Source organism: Acanthochromis polyacanthus, chromosome 2 (assembly GCF_021347895.1).
Source record: "Acanthochromis polyacanthus isolate Apoly-LR-REF ecotype Palm Island chromosome 2, KAUST_Apoly_ChrSc, whole genome shotgun sequence".
NCBI classification, from domain to species: domain Eukaryota; kingdom Metazoa; phylum Chordata; class Actinopteri; family Pomacentridae; genus Acanthochromis; species Acanthochromis polyacanthus.
Genome location: NC_067114.1, coordinates 23,967,893 through 23,981,458, shown reverse-complemented (window position 1 = coordinate 23,981,458; position 13,566 = coordinate 23,967,893). Strand labels below are relative to the sequence as shown.

The window sequence follows — 13,566 nt, the reverse complement described above, 5'->3', positions numbered from 1 at the left end:
GTTTCATTATATATATAATTTCCTAAACGGCATGCCATATATATATATATATATATATATATATATATATATATATATATATATATATATATATATATATATGCATATAGTTCAGAGATTATATGGCTAAATCATTGCAGAAAGTTTATCAGGAAACGACTGACAAATCGGTGATTGGGACGTAAAGCGTTCGGCTGTCTCCGTAAGTCACGTGATCCTGGCGGCTCTCTTCGTGTATGTCCGTCACAGTCTCCCTCTTCAGCAGACACAGGACGGTTAGCAGCCGCTGCGGTAACATGTTCCAAGCCGTTATCCGCCTGTCAGCCTCCGGGGCCCGGAGCCTGGCTCGGTCACGACCCTGTTACTCAGGTAGGACTGTCCGCTCTACACCTGGCGTGAAAATGACCCACCCCTGCCATAGCGTTGACTACAATACGTTTTCTTGGGTAGCTAACTAGCTTAGCCACCGCTGTCTGCTTCAGTGTAGCTAAATGCTAACATAGGGTGACATTGAATCATTTTTGTGAGTAGCTGTCTTTGTAAGCTTGATATTAAAATTGTCTCGCATTTAAGCCTCTCGTATTGTAATTTAAATGACAAGGCGCGAAGTGAAATTTAACTAAAATGTCACGACCTTGTGATGACCCTCCTTAGTTCGTTCGAGAGTGTCAGTGACCGCAGTTCAGACGCAGCTTATATCAACACGTTGAAATGTCTAAAGTTAACTCACAGCATATCGTTTTGGATGTTCTTAGTGGTATAGTTAACTTTTACACAGGGCATACTATGGACGTTTTAAATTAACTTGCTACTAATCTGTTTAGATGCTGTTATATTCTCAAATTACCTGACCTGAACTTCCTGCTCAGGTCAACTGTAGTTAGCTTCCAGTATGTTTGTCTGTGCAGACTAGGTCACCACTGTGTAATTCACTCTTGTTCGTTCCCAAAATATGTTTGTCTGTATTTCTATTTTTGTAAAAAAAAATATCCTCAGAATATATCTTTTTTTTTTTTGCAACTGTGAGTGTTGGGTATGAATTAATGAACTTGGATATACTGTACTAGTTAAACTGGAATTGCAATTACTTCAACTCCTATTTAAATGCATGTTGGGATATGAACTTATAGTTGTGCATGGTACATTACAGCCAAAAAAATGCAATTGTTAGAAGTGCAGACTGAGCATAGTGTTTATAATGCTGTGTGTGGGTTTCATTTCATGCTGTTGATATCGATATATATGTACTGGGGAAGTCATATAACTAACCACTGTGTATTTAAAAAAAATGATACCAACCTCATGTACTTGTTTATTCTCTAAATGGTATTTACACACAGAACCAGCTGCATGAGAACAAGTCCTAGGAAAAATCCTGACTTTACTTCCTCAAAGCATTTAATGATTGTACGCCTTGCGTACAAAGAGACACACCTTTTGTTTCATATCAACCAGGTATTTTCTCAATTTGTGGTCGATGTAAAATTGTACAGTGTTATAGTGTGAAGTGCTACTGTATGTTTGAGTAAGAGTCTGTAAAATTTGTCATACCTGTGTAAACAATCACAAAGTATTTGTAGAAAACACAGAGGTGGGTACGTAATGACTGGTGGTCACCTTCTATGTCTTGTTTCAATTTACGTATTTGAATGAAAATTAAGTCAGTTATAGATTATTTTTCATTCAGGCAAACTTACTGTGTTCCTGCTTATAATCTGCCTTTTTTTTCAGTAGCAAACTAGGTTCATAGAAAGACATTTTTATATTTCTACATTCCATATCCTAATGCTGGCCTATCCACAGTGTATCCTGCCTTTCACTTTAAATCAGCTGCGATAGGCTCCAACACACCACACCTTCTACAATATAGATAATGGAGAGATGTGCTTAGATTTTTTAAAATGCGTACAAGTTCTTTAAACTTGGTCATTACCTCATTGTCACTATTTTAAAAGTCTCTGACTCGTTTTTTTTCCAGCTCCTCTGGCCTCCAGATGTTACTCTCATGGCAAGGTGGAGACAGATGAGGAGTTTGATTCCCGTTGGGTCACTTATTTCAACAAACCTGACATCGATGCCTGGGAGCTGAGGAAAGGTGACTGTACTACAGTTGATATTATTCATATTATAGTGAAATTGCCCACCTCTCTCTCTTTTTCCCCATTTGAGATCATTCTGAAATCACGCTAAAATCATTAAGTAATAATGTCACTGTTAATTATATTGCTGCCTCTATTACCTAATGAGTTTTTCCCCTCCAATAATTTTATCCTGAAGGCATGAACACCCTGATTGGGTATGACCTGGTACCTGAACCCAAGATCCTGGATTCAGCACTAAGAGCTTGTCGGAGACTGAACGATCTGGCCAGCGCCATCCGCATCCTTGAGGCTGTCAAGGTGAGTGACATTCGCTTCATAGGTTCATTTGATCTGGGATTATAACCCTTTGTGGACGTGCACACGGACAGCTGCAGACACCATGGACACGTAGTTGTTCTAATTATACTCCTTTGTAGTCCACTTGGTGGAATTTGTGCCATACAAATTCAATAGATGTGTGTCAGTGTATCCCATGTATGCACACTACTGCCCTCGTAGCCTTGTGTCCACACAGATACAAATTTTGGGCTACATGTGAACCTACACAGTCGGGATCAGACAGATTCTCACAGATAACAGAATTTCTTTCACACCTAAAGTATGACACTGGTCTTAGGGTCTGCATCAGTCTTTTTGTTGAACTTTGTTTCGGTGGAGAGGTGCATCTCTTGACAAATCCAGAATTTGAAAGAGAATGACTTCCCAAAGAAAACAACAAAAAAATGACACCACTAGAAGGAAGCTAATTGCTAGACCCTGTTGTTAGAGACTAATAATGACTTAACTGCTTGTTGCAGGGTTTGCATGTATGGCCCATGATAAAATTCTCATCGTTGATGGCATTTTGCTTTCTTTCCAGGACAAAGCAGGTCCTCACAAAGACATCTATCCCTACCTGATTCAAGAGCTGAAGCCCACCCTCGCAGAACTTGGCATCTCAACACCAGAAGAGCTGGGAATTGACAAGTTGTAGACTGTCCAGGTAAGGCTGCACTAAACCAAACTACAACATGCCACTTTTAGGCATAAATAACTGATGCTGTCCAGTGCTGCCTCAAACAAAATATTGACCTTCTCTGACTGTACAGTAGATCATGGATTATGTTGCACACTACTTACAGTTAAAAGGATGTTTTGTTTCTCTCTCTACAGGTCATTTGATGTATAAAGACATGAGCTCTGCTGATTCTCTCCAGTCAAAAATGTCTATATTGTTGATTAAACCTGTGCTGTCTTGTTATGTACAAAATAATGAACCTAATAAAGAAAACAATAATTGAACATGTGTGTTTTTTGGAACATTAAGATTGCAGCAGCAGCACAGGTGTAAAAGTATTTTAAATAATGCATGCTCCTTCAAAGGTGTGGGTTACTGAGCTGTTGTCAATGTAATTGCTGATGCCTTTGCTTCCCCTGCCAATGAAAAGTCAAAATAGCTGCCGTGGAAATAAATTTGTGTGCAATTGGATTGAAAATTGTGAACAAAAAATAACAAAATAAATTCAAGTGAAAAAAATAACACATCTCTATAGTTGATAATCAAACAAAGCTGTCTGCTGCTGCTGATGCTCAATACTCATTCACAGTGAATTGCTTAAATTACTGATATTTTTTTCTCAAGGAAATACACAATGTGTGATCTGTAGGGTCACAAACAACTGTGAAGTTAAAGATGAAACGGAGCAGAAGTGTTTGAACAAAAGAAACCGTAACAGCTGCTGCCCTCCTGCTTATCCTGACCTTTGACTGAGGAGTTGAGCCTCATTAGTTACCAAAAGTTACAGTCCAGACTGGGCTATTGGATTTGTATTTGAAACTGTTTGAATTTACATGTAGGCAGAACCTTCTCAAAGCTTGCACCTCAATATGCAGAAAATGTTGTTTTCTCATTGGTACAGTCATTCAGCCAGTTACAGACTGACATGTCCCTCAGCGAGGCTTTAGATCGTTTCTCTGCCAGCCACCAGATGGCGACATCAGGCTTTTTGAAAATTTGTGTTTTCTGAACGTAACCTAATGTGCATCCATTTCCAGAACAGCAGTCTTATGTGTGTCGGTGAGGCTCAAAACTCTTATTTCATTTTGTTGCCATGTCCTGAGGAGTCTTTGGATATATCCATAAAAAAACTTAACAGAATAAAGATGATAATAAAAGTGGAATGACTGATATGTATATACAGGAGCAAACACATTTATTTGCAAAAAACTAACAAAAAAAGTACATGCATATCATGGCGGTCTTGAGCTTCCAATAACTTCTATGACTCTTAACTCTCCTTAATGGTATCATTGAAACTTGTTTGTCTTTATCACACACACAAAGAAACAATCACACATTTTTTCATCGATTTATTATAAGTCTTCTGGAAACATGACAAAATCTGCTGGGTCAAAAAAAGATACATACAGCAGTTCCAGCATTTCAGTTAATCTTGAACCTATTTTCACCTCATTTAGGCACTTTTGGTAAACACTTGATTAATTACACATTTTTTTGTATTACATGTTTACAGACATTTTCTTTTTTAATATACAAATGAGGCACTATCTTCAGCATTATGTATTAAATATGGACCATTTTGCAAAAATGTCAAATAGACACGTTGTAAAACAAATCCATATACATACATATAATCTTATGTAAAAGGTGAGTTTTCTGACTAAAATGTTTAGAACCACTGAGCTACACAAGGGTTGTCTACCTGCTGTAGTGGTGTATGGAATATGTTATTAATGTATTAATGCTCACTTTCACTTTTCGTCCTAAATATTTGACATTTTTACTTTAAAGACTTGTTTGCTACAGAAGCTTTTTTTTTTTTTTTTACCCGGAAGTAGTCTAGCGCATGTCATTGCTAGCAGATTAGCTTAGCTGCTAACAGAAGAGTGTACCTCCTCCTGAAGAACAACTCTGAAGTCCCTCTCCTGTGGGACAGCTGTCACCATGGTTGTGTTGTGGTGTAAACTGTGACAACTGACGCCAAGATGATGAACGACATAATAGAGGAGCCTGAAAAGGACACTCTGCTGGAGGCACAGCAGGAGCCACAAGTTTTGTCGGTAATGTCAGCTAAAGCTAACGGCTAACGCTGCACTGTAAACAGAAAGAGGGAGGCTAGCTAACTAGCCTAGCATGTGATTTTTGACAGTTGTTTACATGGGACTAGCCGACAGAGTGATTGTTGAGAGGCTTTGCGTTCTGTTGCTGCTGAGTTTGACTGTAAATTATACTCATTGACATCACTAACGGACTTTTAGATCTTGATCTCTTCCTGAAAATCACAGGAACTGCTTGGAAGATTTAGATCTGATTTCGATTTCCAAAATTTCATTTGCCTGCTACAATACAGGGATTTACCTCTGGACACACAGTGTTGCTAAATCAGAAATAGATCAAAATGAGATACGCTGAAAGCTTTTTGAAGAAATCTCCTAAAACTTTATCTTGTAATTTAATTATTACATATCATGTAATTGTCATATGCTTTGTCGTGTTCTTTGACACCAGAAATTAATGTGCGATACACATTTTCTTTATTTCTGAAACTTCAGGGGCCAAGTAGTGGTACAAGACCTAAGACCAGCGATGGAGGCATCAGGCCAGTGGAGAAAAGAGGACCTTACATCATGTCCAGAGCTCCAGCCATCCACCTCAAACTACGTAAGTGTTTCTTTGACTCATGAGCCAGTGACATAATCAGGTCCATATTACGCCTGTCTGTCTGCCAGGAGTCCTTTCATGATTGCTGTTTACATGTGTGGTTCATGCTCGTGTGCACCATAAGATAGGACAGCTTAAGAGTGTTGAATGTGTAGTTAGCTAGACAGTCTGAGTCATATGACAGTGATGTCCGCCCACAGTTTCTCTCAAACTGAGCTTATAGAAAGCAGATGTTATAGTTGTTCTTCCATAATGTCATCCACTGCCTACTTCCATTGCATCAAATACCTCATGTTTTTAAATTGTGTAGATCAGAGAGTGCTACATAAATGTAAGCTCTCAAGGTTTCTACAGCAAAAATGTGCTTTAAATGTGCCCTCACTGATTGCTGAATCGAATTACAATATGCATTTAGTATCTACAACAGACTTTGTATAGCTGCATATTTTTTGCATTAAGCCAGGAAAATGTCATGCGGAGGCTTTAAATACACGGAAGAATTGTTGTCGCGTTTCATGCTTGGAAGTGGCTGTAGTGAGAATCTGTCATGTGAGGTTGGCAAAACAAATCGCACAAGACACAGTACATATTTCATTCACTCCACTGTGAATGTCTGACATGCCTGACATGTCAGACAATTTACTGCCTGCTACTCGTGACATTCAACATAATTGTATTTTAAGTAGAGCACATTCATGTATTTTATTGTGTTCTAAAAAGACAAACAACATTCAGTTGTAAAGAGGAAATGGTCATGTCATGGTTCTACAATTCTACTGTTTCATTTAGCAGACACTTCTATCCAAAGCGACATACATCTGAGAATACATACAACACAAGCAAGGATCTAGTTAGGAGAAAACAACCTGGATAAGTTCCATAAAACAAGTTCAACTGTGGTAATAGGACCTTGGTGCCTACAGGCAGTGCGGATGTAATAGGATTTTTTTTGTCTTTGGCCGCTGCACTGTTGTCAGCTATTACAGTTTTTCAAATCTTTGTAGAAGCCCTCAACCAGACTGCACCAGACAGTGAGCCCCAAGCACCAACACAAACTGTGTGGGTCGAAACTTATCAAACATCTCAGAGTAGATGGACCAAAAGTTCGACACATATTTGGTGTAATGTAGTAGGCGGAGATGCTTTATCAGCTTTCAAAGACAGCTGCTCAAACCTGCTAAACATTTAGGATGGAAGAAGGAACAGTAGCACACACAGTCCAGTAGGTGTGAAAACATACGATGTTTAAGTTTTTTTCTTTCAGACACTAACTTCTTCAAGTAAATTAATTGTATTTGATTTTGCATGACGTTGATCTGTTATCACACACAATGTATTTGACCAAAATCATCAAGGCCAAGACTTGTTTAATATGGACAAATTAGACAGTGAAAAACAGCATAGAAAATCCAACTACTTTAGCATTTCTCTTTGTAGTATATGATACAAGTATTAGAATTGTATGTGTTTTTCTTTTGTTGTTGTTGTTGTAAGTGTTTAAGCATCTTAACATGGTGACAAACCGCTTTCATGCTGGGCTCCCACTACAGGAGATTTTTGTTTCACCATATCCCAGAGAAATGTGGCATGGGGAATTGGGATTATTTGGCGATACATGGGCTTGACAGATATATTTTGAAACCTCCCAAGCTAGAGGTTATGATTCCTACTAAATATCCTGTACCATCAGATGCAGTTGAATTGCTAAACATTCTAGCCCTTGAGGCTAATGTTAGCTCTAGAAATTAAAACTAGTCCCACCAGGTTGTTGCGCCACAATCTCTATTTTTTTTTTCCCCCATCTGTTTAGCCACATGATCACTTTGGGTAGTGCACTGTTCCCTAACTGCTCCCTCTGGCACAGTAATCCGAATAATAATCTGTAGTGTTTGATGAATCATGATTTTTAAATCTTGAGATCTGTGCATGAGATTAGTAAGAAAAATACCTGTGACGTTTCTTCTTATGCGTATGATGCATGACGATCTCAAAAGCTGTTTGGATTTTAAAACTCCTGTAGTCTAAACCCAGCATTAGAAAAGAACTTAGGCTCCTTATTAAACAATGTGCAAGTCGGAAGCTTCATAATCTCAAGTTCTCTTTGCTTGGAGGCTGAGTCACAATGGTTGGGTGTGTTCCTTACTGAAGACAGTGCTTCCAAAAATGCATAAATGTACAAATCACAACTTGTAATCTATGTGAATGTTTACTTTCTGTCTCCCCTGTCCATACAGTCAGCACAATAATGTCTCTTGTTCTGATTGTCCAAAGAGAAACACAGGGAGATGGCAAGGAAAGCGCTGAAGAAGAAAGCCCTTTCTCCAGGACCTGCAGTGACACATCAGCCCAGACAAGGAGCCAAGAGGTGAGGAGGCTCCATGGGGAAACAGGAAGCAGCTTTCTGAGATGTCAGCGTGATTCAAAAATAATGATTTCTTTCTTTGACTTGTTCTTCTTCTCTGTTTAGGACAGTGAAGTACAACAAGGGCTACGCTGCTCTGAGTCAACATGCCGAGGATACTTTAATAGCACTGGACTCAGACAGGTAAAGTCACACCAGGGATTGGTGGATTCCTACTTTATGAAGTAAAGTGTGTGCTAATGGTTTGATATTACAAGTTTTTAGTAGATTTTTCTTCTATAATAATTGCTATTTATTGCTTCTCATTTCTCTGAAGTCTGTCTGAAAAGTTTCAGTGCTTTCCCTAAGATTGTTACTCAATCCAAGATCAACTACAGAGAACATTTCCCAGTGAAACTCACTATATTCCACTTTCGCCATAAAACTGTGTCACCTGGAAAATGAGCAGTTCCATTTTTGAGTAAAGTTAATGTCCCTGCCCAGGGTTTAAGTTGACGGTTGAGTTTCTCTCGACAGAATGATAGAATGTGACCTACCTGTCTTTACAGTGATGAAGAGATTGATTTTGAGCAGTATTCATCAGGGTACTCTTCAGCTGAGGTGAGTTTGCCCTGCGGGACATTTTTCACATTCTTTCACAATCTCAGTTACCACATTGTCAAACCAGCTGTGTGACTATTGCTATGTAGGTGTGGAAAACACATTTTTTTTGGCCGTCCTTATACAATATGCAGTAAGATAATTTGTGTTTTTATCAACATGGGATTTATTTGTGTAGATTTTCAGTCATCCGAGTCACGGTGATCCTCGGAGCTTCTGTAAAAAAGCCCAGTTGCTTTTTACTGAAGCTCCTAGGATAACATGGGCTTTATTTTTCCATTTTGTCCTTTCATCAGTGTGACTTTTGTGTTGTCTTTCACCTACACATTGGTTTAGCTTGTCAGCACACACTATTGAAAGTGGATTATTGAAAGCCCTGCCCTTCTATTTGTAAAACCTTTACAATGTAAATATTCACTACAATAGAGATACATCTGTCTGCACAATAAGAAAAATGGCAAATTATCTAAAACGACTTTGCAGGATAGTTGTACCACCAAATTATACAGGGTTTAAACAAATAGGTAAGGGGTTTAAAGGAACAGGTTTGTCTCAGAGTGCATATTGCTAAAAGAAGTTGTTGAAAACACAACTTATATAATAAAACACTTCAAACTTGGCAGATCTCGTTTGTGTTTGCATACATTCAGTGGGAACTGTACATACTGAAGTGAGTGCCTGAACATGAGTAAATTTAAGAGTAAAGAAATGTGTTTTATTGCTGCTGTTGTTTTTCAGTCACACATTGAGCCGCTGGCTGTTTTTCTGACATCAGATGTCGAGATGTGTGGCGTTGCTGAACCTGCCTTTTAGCAAAGATCGAGTTAAAATTCAGTCTTACCCGTTTTCCTGCATTGTTGTTTAGTAATTAAGGGATTTTCATAAAACCTAAAAGACATAAAAAAAATTGATATCAGTTTAAAAGTTAACCCCCTGGTGCCTGACAGACATACTTGATGTCCAAGCTCATCTGGAAGTGGAAACAGAGCTTTGTAATATATTTGTGCATGTTTAAGTGATCTTGGTATGAAGACAGATCAAACTTCTGCAAAGTTATGTCTTTACTAAATACCCGTTTTCACACTATGCATTTCAATGGAATTGGTTTCAAAGTCTGTTATGTCTAGTAATGTCGGTGTACTCCATATCAAAGCTAACAACAACAACCTTCCAGATTTTTCTTTGTGTGCGCTAAAGTAATCTAGTTTTGAAATTACAGCAAATGTCTGCATTGTCTCTGACAAAGGGCCGACATTATATCCCACTTTGCATGAGAAATAACCACAAAATGATGGATTTAATTTTCATTGCCAATCATTTGACCATTCACAAAGAATATTTTTTTGTCTGGGAACTTCAGTAACTGTAAATATAAAGAGAAGATAAACATGAGTGGACCATCTATCTAATTATTATTCTGTGATGTGTGTTTCTGACTGTGGCTATTGTCTTTGCTCTTTAGGTTCATCCTGATTTAAGCAGGCAGCTGCTTCAGGATGGTTACCGACTGGATGAGATCCCTGATGATGAGGACCTGGACCTGATTCCACCCAAAGCCATGGGCTCCTCTGTGTGCTGCTGCTCCGAGAGCCCGTCCTGCCCTTTGCAGTGATGGCTGTGGTGCCACTCGAACCTTACAAAGGCTTGGCTCCAGCGTCAGCTGACTTTCATCTCTGTTGCCTGGCGCCTTCTTTCTAACCCAGCTCCACTGCTGCGCTGCCTAAGGACTTCCAGCTCTGAAGCCGAACCACGTTTCATGGAGGACTGCGTGCACTGAGATCGCTGAATCTTTCTGAAAACGCAGATGGACGTGAGAACAAGCCTTATCCACTGTGACCCCAAAGCTTGACCTATTTTTTTATTTATTCTTTTTTCTTTTTATAAAACTACATGAAATGCTAACTACGCCACTGCTTTAAATACAGTGGCAGAGTAAGTCAACATTTGGGATGCGCCCTTGTTAGAGAGCTAGTTACGCCTTTTCCTCTCTGGCAAACAGGTCTGCAGCCCTCTAAGCACGACATGCATACAAGTATGATGTATTGTGTTTTAATGTTTCAGCCCTTTGGTGAATCTGCATGTCCCAATTATTAACTAACTGCGAAATGAAGTCATGACATCTCACACAAGCATTGACATTCCCCCTTTTTTTCCTTTTTGTTACTGCATCTGTTCCCAGGACTCACATTTAAGTTTCATTCCTAGGTGACCTGCTCATCACATGAATACAACACCTGTTTCAACAAAAACTAACAACTTGCAAGCAAAGCACTGAATCAAAATAGGATGTGTAGTCTTTGAGTAAAACTCCTTAATTTCATGGCTTATGTGCATCTGAGTTAATATTTTCTTTATTAAGTGTTACTATGTACAAGAACGTTATTACATTTTACAAGCAGCCATTGAGAAAACTGCTACATACCCAGAAGGACTCCCCTGTAGAAGATTTACAGTGAGAGAAAAGCAAGTTGTCTGTTATTGAGCTCCACTGTTAGAAAAAAGTAATACGTACACTTGGCACCCAGTCACACTGCTGTATGCGGCACACATATTTGAAGTGATAACAGATTGAAGTGCTTTAATTGATGAACCAGTGACATTACAGTCTTTGCATTGTAGAAGAGGGTTTCATTCCAGACACCAATATGTGCCAGAGCAAAAAAAAAACCTGTTACAAAAAGATTGTAAGCATGATAGTGACATCTGTAATTGAAATTCTCCCCCCTTCTTTCTGTTTTTTTTTTTTTTTTTTTGCAATGATATACTTTAGAAAATAATTTGATGTGGACGATAAGAATTCCAAAGTAGCTTTGTGTTGATTACTTTTTGGGATATGTAGCATTTTGATCTAAAACTCGATCCAGAAGCTCTAAAGAAGGATGTGTGTAGACATCAGATCTGAGTTACATTATTTTATTTATGTATTTATTAGTACATTTGTTGGGGACACTAAAATCGTTGTTACAGGTTAAAATGAGACCAGCTTAGCATATGATTTGAGCTTTTTGTCTACCGTTGTTTTTTTTGTAATCCATATTTACATGCATTAGTTTAAACAATGTGTTGGAGTCAGTTTCTGTTTGTGTTACGATGCATCTGTCGTCGTTTCCTGTACGGCAGACGGAGATATGCTATGAACACTTAATCAAACAAAAGTACATGTATATGATTTTTCTTTTCCACTTTAGAAAATGTATCTTTTCACTAAAGTTACTGTCCCAGTCATATTTTCCTATTCTTTGTTTTGTTGGTGTTCATGATGAAACTGTGTTAACAAAACATGTTAAGTATCAGAGTAAGTGACAGTGATCACTTTTTCAGGAGACTGATGTGTGCATGTGTATGTGTGTGTGTGTGTGATTGCAGAGATAGAAAACAATTTGCCTTTCACATACATTTGTAAAATGAAAGATTGAAAATTGCACATACGGTTCAGTGCAAACCTGTTTTAGGTCAGGATAAATGTGTGGCTGCTATTTGACCTACATGCAGGCCACACTGTTATTTCTCACACAGTGATGTTGTTTGTCAGATGTAGTAACTCTCAGTCATATAAATAGATGGTTTACCAGAGCGCTTGCCCACAACAAAGTAAAGAACTGGAAAGAGCATGTTCTTCTGGTTAAAACAAAAAGTAGAAGCCTTGGTTTGTACTTCACATAGATGGATCAGTTCATGAATTCAGGAGTTGAGGTTGTTTAAACCTTTGCAATGGAAATGCTTATTTACATGCTTAAAAATGTTACCCTTTTAACATTTGTAATGTAAACTATCTCCCCCCCAGCACTCTATGGTTGTAATGCGGGTGATTTAGGAATAAAAGCTGATTCTGCTATTACACAAGTGTGAGCAAAATGCTTTAAATGGACCAGCTGAATTTAAGGTGTGTTGACCCTGGCGCTGGCTCTGCACGATGTCTTTATGTACAAAAAATGTTGCACTTAGTGTGGTCAGTAGCAAGTACACTTTACTCACCTGTGCTATGCAACTATTGGGACAATCCGCTTGTTATATGTCATTGTGACAAGATAGGGTTATTGAGTGCAAAATGCAATAATTGTTTCTTTTTTTTTTTTTTTTTTTACAATGGTAAACACAAATATTTTATTATTTGATTGTACTGTTTATTGGTTTACATTATTAAATAAAACTCAGTTAATTATAACTGTATGTCTGTTACTGTGATTAGAATTTTCAGAATCAGGTGAGCTCGTGAATGTTTTGAATATTTTAGTTTTCTGCATAAATATGACCCAAAACATCAGATTTTTACACAATTTCTACAAATAGATAGACAACACTAATTTATTTATTGAGTAAAAATGATACCATATTACATTTCTGTGCGCAGCAAAAATATGTGAACCTTTGCTTTGAGTATCTGCTGTGACCCCTTTTGCTCACAAATAACTGCAGCTAAATGTTATCAGGGAATGTTGATCAGTTGCTAATACCAGCTTGAAGGAATTTCAGCCCATCCTCTGTACAGAACAGCTTCAACTCAGAATTTTGTGGGTTTCCTCACATGAAGTGCTCCTTTTGGGTCCTTCCACAACATTACTATTAGATTAATGTCAGGACTTTGAGTTGGGCCTTTCAAAACATTAACTTTATTTTTAGTTAACCATTGTTTGCTGGAATGGCTTTTGTGTTGAGTTCATTTTTTGTTGTTGTTTTTTTTTGCCGCATGATGCACTCTCTGTTGAGATTCAGTTCACAGACTGAGGTCATGACATTTTCCTTAAGAATACACAAGTAGAATTCAGAATTGTGCAAATGTGCAGCAAAACCGCCCAGTACCATGATACTGCCACCACCGTGTTTCACAGATTGGGTAAGGT

General features: G+C 38.2%; 2 protein-coding genes across 2 annotated transcripts; both read left to right on the top strand.

The window, feature by feature from the left end:
• Positions 1–202: 202 nt before the first annotated feature.
• On the top strand, positions 203–3,383 carry LOC110966480 (cytochrome c oxidase subunit 5A, mitochondrial-like). The gene is made up of 5 exons (XM_022215854.2): positions 203–369; positions 1,979–2,095; positions 2,278–2,399; positions 2,962–3,084; positions 3,255–3,383. Exons 1-4 carry the CDS (start codon positions 237–239, stop codon positions 3,073–3,075), a joined length of 486 nt encoding a protein of 161 aa, XP_022071546.2. The 5' UTR covers positions 203–236; the 3' UTR covers positions 3,076–3,084; positions 3,255–3,383.
• A 1,543-nt stretch (positions 3,384–4,926) lies between these two features.
• On the top strand, positions 4,927–12,568 carry fam219b (family with sequence similarity 219 member B). Its single transcript, XM_022215852.2, has 6 exons — positions 4,927–5,162; positions 5,655–5,763; positions 8,035–8,128; positions 8,231–8,308; positions 8,674–8,725; positions 10,188–12,568. The coding sequence occupies exons 1-6, from the start codon at positions 5,088–5,090 to the stop codon at positions 10,335–10,337; spliced, it is 558 nt and encodes a 185-aa protein (XP_022071544.1). The 5' UTR covers positions 4,927–5,087; the 3' UTR covers positions 10,338–12,568.
• Positions 12,569–13,566: the final 998 nt, after the last annotated feature.

Excerpts from the sequence above, each read along its gene's own strand:
- fam219b (XM_022215852.2), top strand. The coding sequence starts at position 5,088 with ATGATGAACGACATAATAGAGGAGCCTGAAAAGGACACTCTGCTGGAG. Across the intron at positions 8,309-8,673 it reads ATAGCACTGGACTCAGACAG|TGATGAAGAGATTGATTTTG; the intron begins GTAAAGTCACAC and ends CTGTCTTTACAG. Across the intron at positions 8,726-10,187 it reads CAGGGTACTCTTCAGCTGAG|GTTCATCCTGATTTAAGCAG; the intron begins GTGAGTTTGCCC and ends TTTGCTCTTTAG.
- LOC110966480 (XM_022215854.2), top strand. The coding sequence starts at position 237 with ATGTCCGTCACAGTCTCCCTCTTCAGCAGACACAGGACGGTTAGCAGC. Across the intron at positions 370-1,978 it reads GTCACGACCCTGTTACTCAG|CTCCTCTGGCCTCCAGATGT; the intron begins GTAGGACTGTCC and ends TTTTTTTTCCAG. Across the intron at positions 2,400-2,961 it reads GCATCCTTGAGGCTGTCAAG|GACAAAGCAGGTCCTCACAA; the intron begins GTGAGTGACATT and ends CTTTCTTTCCAG.